We start from the raw sequence: 15,402 nt of genomic DNA, 5'->3' as shown, positions 1-15,402 counted from the left end.
ACTGTATCTTGATTGAGAGCCAGCCCTATGCACTGTACAGCCAAACTTAACATTAAAAAATTGAACCGCTTTTTTACACTTTACACCTTACACCAAACAACCTTTGCCCTTAAAACCTCTCCTCAGCCCCCACCTTAAGTTCTGCCTTCACAGTTCACCCAGATTAGGTTTTGATTGGCCAATTTCTATGCCAGTCAGCATCAAAAGCTCTGCCTCCTAGGCAGCCATTGGCTCTTCTCAGTTCACCCAGATTTGGTTGATTGGTCAGTTTCTATGCCAGTCAGCATCTCTGGGCCTATCTCTGGGCCTGACCAGAGAGGCGTGGCTGAACAGCAGCCACCCCAGGCTTCTGGCAAGCAGGCTGAACTGCTGACCTCTCAGAGAGAGCGAGCTGCGGCTGTTGGTGAGGCCCAGAGAGAGAGAGAGGCAAGGGCTGATCAGCAGCTGCCACGGAGGCTGCGGATCAGACCCTGCTTCTCTCTCTGGGCCTCACCAGAACCTACAGCAGCTGATCAGCCCTGTCTCTCCCGTTTTCTGAGAGGTCAGCAGTTCAGCCCGCTCGCCAGTCCCTGCTCCCCCGAGCCTGGTGTGTGTGAAGTGTGGTGTTCGGTCGTCCCTTCAGTTGTTTTGTACATTATGGTCCCTGGCTCTTTATATATATAGACTAGTAGCCCGGTGCAAAAATTCATGCATGGGGGTGGGAGGGAAAGGGGGACCCTCAGTATGGCCTACACCGTCTCCAATCCAGGACACCTCGGGGAATGTCCAACTGCCTGTTTGTTCCCACACTTTTAACAGATGACAGCTCCACTGTTGTTTCTTTCTTCTCATGCTTAAAACAATTGGAATTAGTAGGTATTCAAAGAGTGTATACATTTTGGGAGGACACTCTGTCTATCTCTAGTCAGCGGTGAAAGGAACCAACAGCGGATTTGGAACCCCCAGACAGGGAACCCCGCTCACTCTCCGCATGTCTCCCCACTTCACTTTCCACCTTCATGGGGAGCGGGAGAATCAATGTTTTCTCTCATTAACTCAGAAAAGCACATTCTGTCACCCGCCGCCTGGCAGGTGTGTGCTAGGGCCCATACGAGCGAGGCTCAGTCAGGCCAGCCTTTGCTCATGGGTGCTGGCACCCAAAGTGCACATTCCTCCTCTGCAATCACCCCGACTATCCCACTGTTTCAGTGAGAGGACGGACCTCTTCGCCTCCTCTGGATTCTTGATCTTGAATGCTGACCAAAGGCACCTCAGTGAGGGTCGCCCGTGCCCACCAGGTGTGTCTGTCTGTACCTGCTCCCACCTAGGCACCTGCATTAGCCCCACAGAGGTGATTTCAAGCTGCACTGGCCTCCATGGGAACAGGGCATCACCACTCCACCCTCTCACTGTCATCTCACAGGCGCCCACCCTCAGCACCCAGAACACTCAGCCACTCTCCAAAGGACGTGAGCGTGTTGGAGGGGACGAGTGCACATCCTGTGGGGTCTTAGGCATGCTAGGGTTGATGGTAGTGCAGTGGAGGGGCGGGGGGAACTTGTGGAAGCCTTGTTCCAGGACTGTTGCAGGCGCACAAGGGTGACAACACCTTGGGGGATGTTCGCATGCAAGGGGGGGAGGAGAGGATATGTACACCGGAGGCCTATGGCTTTGCAGATATGCAAACCCCCAGGGTGTGGCCAGGAGGACATCAATCTGGCCCTCCACGGTGGCTGTCCTTGTGATCACACACCTACTGGGCCAGGAGGTGGGACTTGTGCAGCCACTTCTTGGCACTTCACCTCGACCCACAGGCTCCGGATGGCATGCTCACGGCTGCCATTGCCACCATGTGGGGAGTACTGGCCGCCCTCCCCTGTCCAGAGGCTCTTCTTAAGCACTGACCACAGGCCCAGAGCAGTCTGGGCGGGGTGGGACGCTGGCGAGTGCTGCTCACCTACCCACAACCGCTGGGATGGAGTGGAAGCCAGGCATCCCGCCCTGCTGTGGCGGGCCGCTCCATGCCTCCACGCATTGCACACTGGCACGGAGCGGCCAGGATGAGACACCTGCCCGAAGGCGCTCGGTGCCTATGCACTTGCAGGCTGCCCACAGGCCTGCCATCTTTGTTGGGTTAATTTGCATACTCATCCTGATTGGCTGGTGAGCATAGCAGAAGTGATGGTCCCAGAGTTGGTGAAAGTCCTGGGAGCCCATGGGTGTGGCTTGGCGTGCCTCCTGGGGCTGGTGAAGGTCCCAGGAGCCCGTGGCTGCGGCCACCTTTGCCTTCTGGGGCACTTGACACCTGCATATGCAAATTAACCGCCATCCTTGTTGGATAATTTGCATAGTCACTCGGATTGGCTTGTGGGCGTGGCTTGGGCATAGCAGAGAGATGGTTAATTTGCATGTTTCTCTCATGGCTGTCACAAGATGGAAGTCACAAGATGGCTGGCAGGGGACAGCAGTTGCAGGCGATCAGGCTGGCAGGGTGGGCATTCGGGGTCAAACAGGCAGGCAGGAGAGGGCAGTTAGGGGTGACCAAGCCTGCAGGGGAGTGTGTTAGGGGTGACCAGGCCTGCAGGGGAGGGCAATTGGAGCTGACCAGGCCTGTAGGGCAGTTGGGGGCGATTGGGCCAGCAGGGGAGGGTAGTTGGGGTGATCGGGCTGTAAGGGGAGCAGTTAGGTATCAATCAGGTCGGCACGGGAGCGGTTAGGGGGCAATCAGGCTGGCAGGAGAGTGGTTAGGGCGTGATAAGGCTGGCAGGCAGAATTGGTTAGGGGCAATCAGGCAGGCAGGCAGGCAGGCAGGCGAGTGGTTAGGAGCCAGCAGTCCTGGATTGTGATGAGGGGGAAGTCCCAGATTGGAGAGGGTGCAGCCGGGCTCAGGGACAACCCCCGCCAACCCCCAGTGCATGAATTTTGTGTACTGAGCCTCTTGTTAGATATAAAAAGACAGCCAGGGACCACCACACATCTGAAGGAAGCCAACAAGAAAGACAGAACAAAGCAGAATGGTAATCAGGAGTGTTGTAGAAGTTATGGTGAAAAAGGAACCTTCATTCACTGCTGGTAGGAACATAAACTGTACATCCACTATGGAAAAGTGTATGGAATTACCTCACAAAAACAAGAATAGAATTACCATATGATCAGACAACCCCTCTTTTGGTTATCTACCAGAAAAATTGAAAAAACATTTATTTGCAAAGATATATGTTCATTGTAACATTATTCCTGATGGCCAAAACATGAAAATAAAGTGTCCTTCAGTAAATGTTTGGATAAAGAAGAAGTGGTGTGCGTGTGCGTGCGTGTGCGTGTGTGTGTGTGTGTGTGTGTGTGTATGATGCTACAACTCAGCCATAAGAAAGGAGGAAGTACTGCCATTTGTCACAACATGGGTATTATATGCTAAGTGAAGTCAGACAGAAAAAGCTAAGAAGCATATGCTCTCACTCATATGTGGAAAATAAAACTAAAACTCATAGACATAGACCACAGTATGGTGTTTACCAGAGGGAAGGGGTGTGGGGGTAAGTAAAGGGTAAAGGGGACCAAATATATGCTGAGGGAAGATTACTTGACTTTAGGTGGTGGACACACAATGCAATGTAGCGATCATGTATCAGAGACATGTACACTTGAAATCTAAATAAGGATTTTAACCAATGTCACCCCAATGAATTTAATTTAAAAAATCTGAACTCATAAACAAAAAGCAAATTGAAAGCATTTCCTAAAATCTACATGCTAAGAACATCATATTTCTTAGTTATTACTTTCATAGAACAATTTAGAATCTGTGGTATCAGCAAATGGGTTGTCCTATCCTATCTAATAAAAGAGAAACATGGTAATTAGCCGTACCTCCGCTACCCTTCCCATTGGCTAATCAGGGCAATGTGCAAATTAACGGCCAGCCAAGATGGCGGCCGGCAGCCAGGCATCTTGAAGCAAACATGAGGATTGCTTGCTTCAGTAAAGGAGGACTCCAAAGTTCCCGCCTGCTGCTGATGGCCTCTGAGCTTGCAGTTTGAAACATTGTTACAAATATAGAAGCTAAACAAACTCCAGGAACCTACTTTCAGTCAGCCGGGATCTCAGAGCTGGAGTTGAAACAGTGTTTCGATGATAGAACACAAACAAGCCAGATACCTGCTTTCAGCAGCTGAGGCCTAAGAGCTGGAGCCAAGTCTCAGAGCTAAAGCTGGCCCAGAATTAAAAAAAAAAAAAAAGAAAAAAAGGAGCGGTTGGGAGCTTCAGTCACCCGCCAGCCTGAAAAGAGCCCTCAGCCCCTCACCCAGACTGGCCAGGAACCCCAGTGTGGATCCCCACGCTGATCCAGGACACCGTTCAGGGCAAACCAGCTGGCCCCCACCCATGCACCAGGCCTCTATCCTATATAGTAAAAGGGTAATATGCCTCCCAGCACCGGGATCAATGGCGCTGCGAGGCCTCCAGGCAATGGGATCAGCGTGACAGGGGGCAGCGCCCAAACCCCCTGATCGCCCTGCTCTGTTTGTGACAGGGGAAGGTACCCCAACCCCCTGATCAGCCCTGCTCTGTGCCTGATAGGGGGGAGCTCCCCAAGCGCCTGATTGCCCTGCGGCTCTGTGTGTAACAGGGTGCAGCGCCCTAACCCCCTGATCGGCCCTGCTCTGTGTGTGACAGGGTGCAGCGCCCAAACCCCACACCCCACGGGCCCTGCTCTGTGTCTGACAGTGTAGAGCCATAACCTCCCCATCGGAACTGCCCTGAGTGTGACAGGGTGTGGCGCCCCAACCCCCTGATCCGCCCTGCTCTGTGCATGACAGGGGCAGCGCTCCAACTCCCCAATCAGCCCTGTTCTGAGCCCGACCAGGGCCTGCACCAAGGGATTGGTCCTGCCCTCTGCCACCCGGGAGCAGGCCTAAGCCAGCAGGTCGTTATCTCTCCAGGGGTCCCAGACAGCAAGAGGGCACAGTCCGGGCTAAGGCACGCCCCCCCCATCTCCCCCGAGTGCACAAATTTTTGTGCACCGGGCCTCTAGTCTATACTAATAAAAGAGTAATATGCTAATTAGACCGGACATCTTCCACAGGACTGTCCTGACAAAGCAGGGGACTTGGATGGTCTGTAAACTACCCCAGGACCCTTGCCTAGGCCAGCCCCACCCCCAGCAGGGACCCCCCCCACCCTGATTGGAGATGAGGTCAGCTTGCAAACCACCTAGGCCCCTCACACAGGCCGGCTCCGCCCCTAGTGGGGACCCCAACCCAATTGGGATTGTGGCTGGCCTGAAAACTATCCTCAGCCCCTCACCCAGACCAGTCCCGCTGCCAAGCAGGGACCCCACCCCAATTGGGGGCATGGTCAGCCTGCAAACTGCCCCAGACCCCTCGCCCAGGTCAGCCCTGCCCCCATTGGGGACCTCCACTCAGTTTGGGGGCAGGGCCAGCTTGCAAACCCCACAGCCCCTGCCCCAGTGGCCCTTCCACCCTGCAGGCTTCCTCCACCCTGATCCAGTCTTCCTTTGGCCAAAGATGTTCAGTAGTTAGAGCATTGTCCTTTGCAACAAAAGCTCTAGGGTTTGGTTCCTAGTCAAGGGCAAGTACCTGGGTTTTAGATTCACTCCCTTCCCCTGGTTGGGGAGCATTTGAGAGGCAGTCAGTGGATGTATTTCTCACATAGATGTTTCTCTCTCTCTCTCTCTCTCTCGCTCTCTCTCTCTCTCTCCTCTCCCGCTTCCTACCTCCCATTCTTCTACTCTCTCTGAAAAGCAATAGAAAAGTATCTTCAGGTCAAGATTAAAATTTTCTCTATATAAAAGCCCAACAACCGGAACAACTGGACGACTATCCTGTAGCTATGATGCGCACTGACCCAGACCTTGCAGCTGGGGCCCTGACATCCTCAAATTTGGTTCACCCTCACCCCGGACCCAGACAGGAGGGAGGAGGGAGCCCGATTCCTCATGGAATTGGCCGTGCCTTAACCGTGCCTTGCTTGCTGCTGGCAATAAGGGGGGGCTGGCTGGCCAACTTCCCAAGGTCCCTCCCTCCTGCTAGCCACACCCCCCATCCGTCCCAAACACCGAGGGACCCCACCTGAGCATGACTTTGTACACCAGGCCTCTAGTAAACAAACAAACAAATAAATAAATAAACTTCAGAAAAGCAAAACATTGCATTGGTAAAAGAATGAAATGCTATAAAAAATGACAGGGTATAAGAGAACACTATCAATTAAAAACTAGATAAACAAAACAGAATTATAAAGTATTGGTGGCCCTAGCCAATTTGGTTCAGTGGATAGAGAATTGGCCTGCAGACCGAAGGGTCCCGGGCTTGATTCTGGTTAAGGGCACATGCCCAGGTTGCGGGCTCAATCCCCAGTAGGGGTCGTGCAGAAAGCAGCCAATCAATGATTATCTTTTATCATTGATGTTTCTATTTTTCCATTCCTCTTTGAAATCAATAAAAATTTTTAAAAAAGGAGGTTGGTGAACAAAGTCAAGGAAACCTCCAGGAAGCAGAAAAAGACAAAATGGGAAATAAGAGGGGGGAAATATTTAGAGCTTTGTCCAGGAATACTGGTCTAAGAGTTCCAATGTCTGAGTAATGGGACTGTTAGGAAAAAGAAGGAGTAAAGAATGTATAAAAGAAACAAAAATATCCCCTGAAAGTAGATAAGACCTGGAGTCTTGATGGCCACAATTAAATGAAAAGGTGCATACCAAAACATACCATCAAATTTCAGAATCCCAGGAATAGATAAGCTTCTAAACATTTCCAGAGAAGAAAGGGTGGAGGAAATTATTGAAATTGCAAATATACAGTGTATCATACATTGCCAATATATTTAAGAGCAACACTATAATGAGAAAACAGTAGAAATGTCTTTAGAACTGCAAAAATTAATTTCAACCTAGAATTCTCTGCTTTGTTAAGTAGGAGGCATTTCAGAGGGGCTAGATCTTCAAACAATTTCTGCCCATGTATCCTTTCCCAGCAAAAAGTGCTTCAGTGAAACAAAGGAGAATAACAATACAGAGGAAAACATAAACACGAGACAAAGATTTTCAACCAGTGTACCACCCAGCACACTGGTGTGTGGCAAGAATATTTACAAAATGCAATACCTGAATATTTGGGCAGGGGCATTGACCTTTTCCCTTACATTGTCAAATAACAAAATGACAACAACCAACACCACGATAGATGCCAAAAGTGAATGAATCACAATTATACATTTTTTTTTTTTAGATTGGTAAGACACATATTTTTTTGGAGTGTCACAGAATTTTAGTCATTAGTTTATGCATTCCATGAGATGAAAAAGGTTGAAAATCGCTGATCTAAGAAATCGGGGATCCAACATAAGAGAGCAGTATGTGAGATCCCAGATGACTTTAAAGAAATATGCTTCAAAGCAGACACAGAGCAGGCCTTCAGAGAACAAGTGCATAGTAGAGGAGGATAACAAAAGGCTAGGGAGATGGCTTCCAATGACAAATGGAACAAATGTGGTCAGTACGTGGAAAATATTTTTGACAGGCCTGTGACAAAAGTCACAGCATGTTCAGGAAAAAAAATAGAAAAGAAGAAGTGAATACACTAAAAAAATTAATTCCACTACATAAAAATGAAAACTTACTAGGTATTATGTTAATGTAGCATAAATGTAGAGTTTTTGCCAACAGTCATCTTTCTCTGCCAAGTTACTAGAGTGTTAGATATAAAGCAGTTATTTCTGAAATCAGAGAGACCAGCCTACCTGCTGCCTTTGACTACCTGAGATCATGTTGATGAGGGAGAGGGGTTTGGATTATTCTGAAGAAGAGTAGCAGTGCTCAAATTTCAGTAATCCAGGGGGTCCCAAAAATGAATACACATTTTAACAGATGATAACTCAATTTTCACTCCTTTTCAGGTTTAATTGATTCAAAATAATAGGTAAAGTCAGACTATGCTTTGAATAAAGAAAACTTATTCTAATCTCTGACTAGACTTTTTTTTAAGAGGGAGATAGAAAACCAGCAATAGATGACAAATTGAGGGCACACAAATATCGACTAAAATATTAATTCTTGACATTTGCAATTCCACTGCTTAGTTTTGTTAGCAGTGCCTGGACCAGAATGGTCATCAACTTGAAAACAGGTATTCACAAAATTATTCACTTCTGTAGATTCTTTCAAATTTTGAAAATGAACTATCCTATATAATAAAAGCCTAATGTGCAAAACGACCAAACGGTGGAATGACCGGTCGCTATGATGTGCACTGACCAGTGGGGGGCAGGCGCTCAATGCAGGAGCTGCCCCCTGGTGGTCAGTGCACTCCCACAATGGGAGTGCCGCTTGGCGGCTCCCACAGCGGGCCAATGCCCACAGGCCTCACCCCCCACCAGGGCCTGAATCACAGGCATGGGGCCTCAAGTAAGTTACTAAACAACAATATAATCATGCAGAGTGCGTATACATTTTTTGATCAAAAGAATGAAGGGCATACAAGAAAAAGGCACAGCCAGAGAACTAGAGGGCTCAACGCTAACAAACATTTGCATAGTCATGATAACAGAAACACTGATTCAGATTTACTAACAACCATGATACATGTTGGGAGAACAGAAGGAGGGAAAGAAGACCACACTGGAGGGAGGAAGCTAAGCTGTCAGCTGCTAAAACAACAAGTCAATAGATAACACAAAAATTGCCGTAGCTATGATATGGTTGTTACTTTTGTTAAAAAAAAAATTAAAAGTTAAGGCACAAAATTAAGGTAGATCTTTACATCACAACCATGTTACTGACATTTAACTTAAAGGTCAGAACCCCTTAAAAAATGACCATTACTAAACCAAAACTTTCCTGAATATGTAAACCTGTTAATTAAGGTAACAGAAGTGATTAAGAAAGTCTTCCAAAACAGGTTCTTGCTAATGATACTGGACTCATAACAGATTTTTAACAATTATGGCAGACAATTTTTAATTCAAATTATTAATTTCTTACATAACTTTTCCAGTATGTACGTACGTGGTAGAAATAGTTGTTCTTCCTCTTTCCTCCCACTAAGAATACAAAGAATGAACTGATCAATACTGATACAAATGCCACAGAAAAACAGAAGTTACTTATTACCTGAAAGATTACTAATTTACAATTCCCAGTGAAGGCATTTGTGCACTGGTGGAGTCTGGCTGGCCAGGCCCCAGTTAGGATGGATGTGGGCGGGCCTGTTGAGAGGAGGAAATGACAGACGGTTGGCTGGCCAGCCTGCCCTGACTGGGGCCTGATCAAGGCCCGGCTGGCTGTGGGGAGGGGCCATGGGTGATTGGCCAGAAGGCCCCGCCCCCAAGTGAGAGTAATAAGGGGCAGGGCCAGCCTGGAGGAGGGGCTGCAGGCCAATCAGAGTAGTGGGGGCCCAGCAGGGGTGGGGCCAGCCTGGGGTAGGGGCTGCAGGAGGTTGGCCAGGCAGCCCCCCCCCACAATCTGGTCAGTTCGCTGGCCACAGTGGGCGTCAAAACGACTGGCCAGACCCCACCCGTTACGGTGTTCTAGTCGCTGGCTTTTTATATATATAGATAAAAACAAATTTTATTCCATTTCTTTTATAACTTCCAACAAAATTGAAAATTTAAAGCACCTGGCAAGATGAGTCCCATAAGCAGTATCTTAAAACTAAGTTTTACACTTTTGACCTAATGGATATTCTGTTTTAGGTACAAATAAAAGTCTCTCATGTCCAGAAGGAAAGGGCAAAAGGCAAAGCCAGGGGAGAAACTTAGCTAATAAAAAAGCTTATTTGTTGTGCCTCTGAGCCACTACTCAGTCATAGTTTCCAATTCTACATGGATACCCTCTGTACTTGAACCACCAGGATCTAACAGTTGAGGGCTCTAAGAACCAGTTTCTGGCCAGGCACCTGCAAGCATCCCGAACCCTTAGGTAACCACCTAGAATATCTTACTAAGAAATTAAATGCGTCTCTACTCAACTGCAAAGTAACCTATCCAATTTAAACTTTTAAATGATGCGGCTAACCTAAGTAAACAACTGTACAGCACACAAAATCGTTTTGCTCCAATAAAGATCTGAAGAAAAATAAAAGCTCCAAAGAGGGTCTTGGGCTGAACTCTGTTTCCCACTCTGCCTCCTTTAACGTGGGAGGGGCATCATAGGCACACATTCCTCAGGACTGAGGAGAGGGGCATGGGATAGGACTTCCTTTACTCTCTCACCCTCTCTCTACAGCTGAGCAGCCCCTGGCTCTGGAAGAAACTGAGAAATGCAGAAATCCTTACCAAAATGATCAGCTCCAGACAGTCATGCACACATGCCATGAAAACGCATGTTAAAACCCCCACTTTGTATTGAGCTGCATGGATGCAAATAAAATGGACCCTTCCCTGCCTGTACTTCTGCTGTCACAATCAACAGAAAGCCTCGATCCTTGTGCCTTTTTAAGCAAGTAAACTCAATTGAAAATAACATTAAGGAAATAAGCAGGCAAGCAGAAGCATTAAAGTCCTACAGTTCTGGTTCTTATCCTAAAACAAACAGGACACAGGAAATTGACATAGTTGCACGTGCTCCTGCTAGGCTTCTGGGAACCCCATAGGGCTCTGTTCCTCTGAGGTACTCTGGCAGCATTACATAGGGGAGAGAGTTTGAATAGCTTCAAATTCTAATGTGGGACAGGATTCTGTGCTTGAGCACTATGTAAGATCACAAATTCAATCCTCATATGTAAACAACTGAAATGTTTTTTATTTGTTCAAACAAAAACCTGTGACCTCAATCCTATCTTGACTTACCAATCATTTGACATTTCTTCCGGAAAATTGTGCCAGCCCCAGGATGGCCAGAAGGGATTAAACCTGAAGGAAGAAGAGAAAAGGCATACAATTTTGTTGAGTAGAAAAATTCGTAATTTAAAAAACAGCTACACATCAACTTATATCATTTACTTTTGGGAAGAATATTTTTAATAATATTATTGATTTTTTTACAGAGAGGAAGGGAGAGGGAAATAGAGTTAGAAACATTGTTGAGAGAGATACATTGACCAGCTGCCTCCTGCACACCCCCTACTGGGGATGTGCCTGCAACCAAGGTACATGCCCTTGACCTGAATTGAACCTGGGACCCCTGAGTCCGCAGGCCGACGCTCTATCCACTGAGCCAAAGCAGTTAGGGCATGGGAAGACATTTTAAGTAATGGTAATCAGCCAATTTTAGTAAAGGCGACAATATAAAAATTCTACACAGTAAATTCAAAATTGCAGAATCTTTCTATACATGTGCAGTAAAACCCGGCTATGTCTTAGACTTTTTTTTTTTAACTTGCACCTAAATAATGTATGGATTATTTATGTGTTTCCCCATTTCAACTTATCAATTAGAAATACTGTCACTATCTTTCACACTGATATTACCAGCACATTTCAAATTAAACTGTGGCCAATTATTGTCAGGTACCTGCTAATATATCAAATATGCCCAAATCATGAGGTATATTTGGCAAATGTTCTTTGCCATTTGGCTAATTCTAACTCCATTCACAAAATGAACTTATTTAGTTAGCTGTGGCTTACTCGGGGCTATTCATCGTGGCACCTTTAAAAGGATAGTATAAAAGCTCAATGCTTTAATCTACGGGGAAACTTTCACGACAGTGACTTTTTATACTTTCATCAAAGTGATTTTTTTTCAATCTTTATTGTTCAAAGTATTACAGATGTCCCCTACTTTCCACAATTGTCCCCTTCTAGCCTACCCTCAGGCGGTCACCCCCCTATTGTCTGTGTCCATGGGTTACGCATATATGTGAAAGTTTTCACTTGCATTCTTTGCTTGATCTAGTCCCACCCACCCACCCACTCCAGCCTTCTCTCTGAGATTCATCAGTTGTTTCATATTTCTATGTCTCTGGATCTATTTTGGAGTGGTAATTGTTGTTTCTGAGTTGTATACAATAATTTCAAATGGAAATAATCAAGACTGGAGCAAGTTAAATAGGCTCACTTTGTGGAGAGTTTATAACATATAGGCTGCATTCTAAGGAGCGCTGTGTGCATCAACATAATGAATTTGGCACATCTATCACCTGCATGTCAGCCTGTCCTGTTCAGCAGCTGGTTACACATCCGTTCACATCTCTAAGTCTCAGTTTCTTCATCAGCAATAGAAGAATATACACGGGACTTGTTTGCAGTTAGAAGGACCAAATGGGCTATACATGGGAGTGAGCTGTAAATCTTAAATATATAAAGATCCTATTTTGGTCTCTCATCCAACACTACCCATCTACTAACTGGTTTATAAAACCACTCAGACAGAGGCTTACCTTATAGCACCAAACAGAGTGAACAGAAAATTTCACAGGTTCTCACTTGTTTTGTGTTTAAAGGTACAATTCATTAATTCAAGTAAGTTGCTCGTTTTTTCATACTATTTTAATATACTGAACAGGGAGTACTTTTCAGTTATAAAGACATAGCGACCATCCAGGTGAACCCCTAGGCTTAAGTATTCTAACTTTTAAAGAAATTAAAAGCTAAACTGGAGTTTAAATAGAATAAGAGCTATGATGTGTTTTCTCTATGAAATAATCTCTACCATTTAAATGAAAAAAAAAAAAAGGCCAAAGAGGCTTTAACATCTTTGTAAATGTATGTTTCCTACTTCACAAATCACAGTCTTCATTAGCTATATTTGTTACCCAGAATTATTTTAAACCAAGTACCATATTTCCACTCTTCTCCCTCTCTCCTCCCACTTCTCCACTCCCCAAACCCCTCTTCAGGCATCTGGTCTTCAGAACTTTGACCTCAACATTCTTACAGTTAAACAGGAACCTACTGGCAGTACGGGAGACGATGAAGACAAACCTCCTTGCCCACAATTTTACATCTTAACTGCCAAGACTTTATGTTACTAACTAAAGTCTACATATGTGTGTTCTCTTTAGAACCTTTTGACCAACACTCTTGTGAACCATCCCCGCTCCTTTAGGACAAACAATGTGACAGGGAAGTCTGTTAGGTCACTGAAGGAAGACTGAGGAAATTTTGTGTCAACGTGGACATATCAAAGTAATCAGAACTCCCTGGGTTCTGCTATAAGTAAAAAAGCAAACAAGCAACTATTCTCTGTAGGACTGGCAGTAACATTTCACATGATTCGAGAAATTTTGAGTTCCCTCTCCCACCATTTCCTTCTGTGTTCAAATTATAAGTTGGAAGGAAGAAATAGCTTCTATCCAGGCAACTGAAAACAGCCAATGTAATAACACTATATAGGTTCTCTGTCGGTTATCGATTTCGAGTTTACCTAACAACCCCTAAAATCTTTGCAGCAGAACTGTTCAGAGTATCAACTGTCTTAACAGGTGGAAACAAGGGTATCACTGGGCCCTACCTGATTCCTTCACTAAGAACCAAAAGGCTACGTAAGGATAGGGAGATGGGATGGAACCTTGGAAGTTGGGATGTTAAAGTTTTCACTGAGAAAGAGGAGAGAATATACCCAAAATTCTTCCTGGAGTCCCAGGAGACACTACAGAAAGCCAGGAACAGGATGGGCCAACTGGAGTGTCTTAGGCTGAATGGGGATGGAAGAAAGAACTGGGTATTTGGGTACTGAACAGGGAAAGAAACTGGCAAGACATGACGGGGGTGGGGAAATAAAGGTTCGGGATGCCAGAAAGAAGGCAAGGAGGAGTCTGAGGTGGTGCCCATCTAGGGGGTCCTGGGGTCAGCAGAGCCCAGAGGTGTGACTGAGATCAGCGAACCCCTGCCACTCCTTACCTTTGGGCGTTTGCCGGTTACTGAGGCGCAGCACAGGGTGGCATTTGCAGAACAGGAGACCCAAGTCCTCATGTGCCCAGGCAGCTTGAGTCACCTCACAGGCATCAGACTCAGGGTGCGGATTCACCCACTCCAAGCTCTGGCCCACCTTGGGGCTGGCATTGGGCTTCAGGCAGCAGCTGAGTTTGTTCCCCATGAGGAACCTCTACTCCTGCTGCTGTCACTGCCTTCACTCAACAGTCCCCCTAACCACCCCCCGCCCCGCCCAACCCCCAAAGGGCAAAGCCAGGGGCCCCCGCCGCCCCCGCCCAGCTTTCAGCTGCTGCGGCCTCCACAGAGTTGACTAGTCTGTGAGGACAGCCAGCAGTCTCACGTATTTAAAAGGTGTGCTGATCAGGCAACTGCTGAGAATCACAACCACTGCAAGAAGAGAGCACAGCCGAAGCTCCACCGCCTGCCACAGCTGCTTCTCAACTGAAGGCAGGGCTCCTGGCGGGCCCCAGCCAACCAGAACACATTCTGTGGTCACCTGGTTACGAGGGACCAATCACGGCAGCGTTCCCTCCATGTGCCCACCTGGCAGGGAAGGCAGTGGGTCAGAATGCTGGTCCTCCCTGCCCTGTAGGCCCTCTATCCCCTCTCCCAGCGCACTCATGTGGCCCAGCCTCGGGCTCCAAACAGCATTTCCTAAACACACTCAAATGTTGTCAGGAAGGCAGGAAACCTGCAAATGCCCTTGGCGATGGCCAAGAAGTGAATACATTTTTCAGTTACTGTACACGTTTTGGAGAAAAACAGAAAAAAAATCAAGAAGAAAAAGACGTGTACAGTAATTGCAAAATGTACAGACATTTACAAACCCTTCAATCAAATAGTTGCCCCCCCAAAGGACCAGAGGGAGTGTTTTCCTTTATTAAAAGAATAGGAGAAAAAGGTCACCTCAAAAAATCAGGGAAACAGAGATTATTAATATTCAACAGTATAAGAGATATAAGTCTGGTCACAAGAATGAGCAAGATATTAACATGTGGAGACCACAGTGGAATGGGAAATGACCTGATGAACTTCAGTTTCTTTTAAATAGCATCTAGTTACATCCTCAGAACCTGGATGTAACTGGATGCTATTAATAATATTATTGTCTAAAGTCCTAGGAATGTCATTAGATAGCATTTTGGATGGCTCTTGGAAGCTTGAGACAACACTGAAGATTATGTTGTAAGCAGTGCCTACAATTAATGACAGAGAAGCACACAACAAAACTCAGACTTCAATTGCCAGACATTTAAGGTTTTCCCTCCAGGCCCCAGAAACCTAAGAACAGGTGCTCTTTCTGAGGACTGTGCCCCTCCTCCCGCCTTCCCTTCCCAGGATCAGCATGGAGAAAGCCTGTGCCAGAGGGCATAAGCCAATACCTACAGCACCTGGAACCCACTCTCCCCACTCCCTTCTACTTTTCTGACAGCGCCCCAAACACTGCTGCCAGATCACAGGGAGCCAGGGCCTGGTGCTCAGGGTAAGGCGTCCTGTTGCCATAGTGTCTGGGGCTTCTCCCGGACAGGCAGGCTCCATGGATGCAGGCGGATGCAGACCTGGGAAGGAAGGAGCCACCTGGCCCTCCTTCCA

At 46.7% G+C, this 15,402-nt stretch overlaps 1 protein-coding gene across 1 annotated transcript in view; it reads right to left on the bottom strand.

The window, feature by feature from the left end:
• Positions 1-13,972, bottom strand: part of LOC139017342 (cyclin-Y-like protein 1) — a 36,507-nt gene extending 22,535 nt beyond the window's left edge. Inside the window, exons 1-2 of the mRNA XM_070425670.1 lie at positions 13,777-13,972; positions 1,737-1,936 (exon numbers count right to left, since the gene is read on the bottom strand). Coding sequence (XP_070281771.1) covers positions 1,737-1,936; positions 13,777-13,972 — 396 coding nt within the window. The remainder of the gene's footprint in view (positions 1-1,736; positions 1,937-13,776) is intronic.
• Between the last annotated feature and the right edge of the window lie 1,430 nt (positions 13,973-15,402).

This window comes from Myotis yumanensis, unplaced genomic scaffold (genome assembly GCF_028538775.1).
Source record: "Myotis yumanensis isolate MYYU_CA2020_CCGP unplaced genomic scaffold, mMyoYum1.0.hap1 SCAF_1, whole genome shotgun sequence".
NCBI lineage: Eukaryota > Metazoa > Chordata > Mammalia > Chiroptera > Vespertilionidae > Myotis > Myotis yumanensis.
The sequence above is the reverse complement of the archived record's forward strand: the minus strand, read 5'-3'. Positions and strand labels throughout refer to the sequence as shown.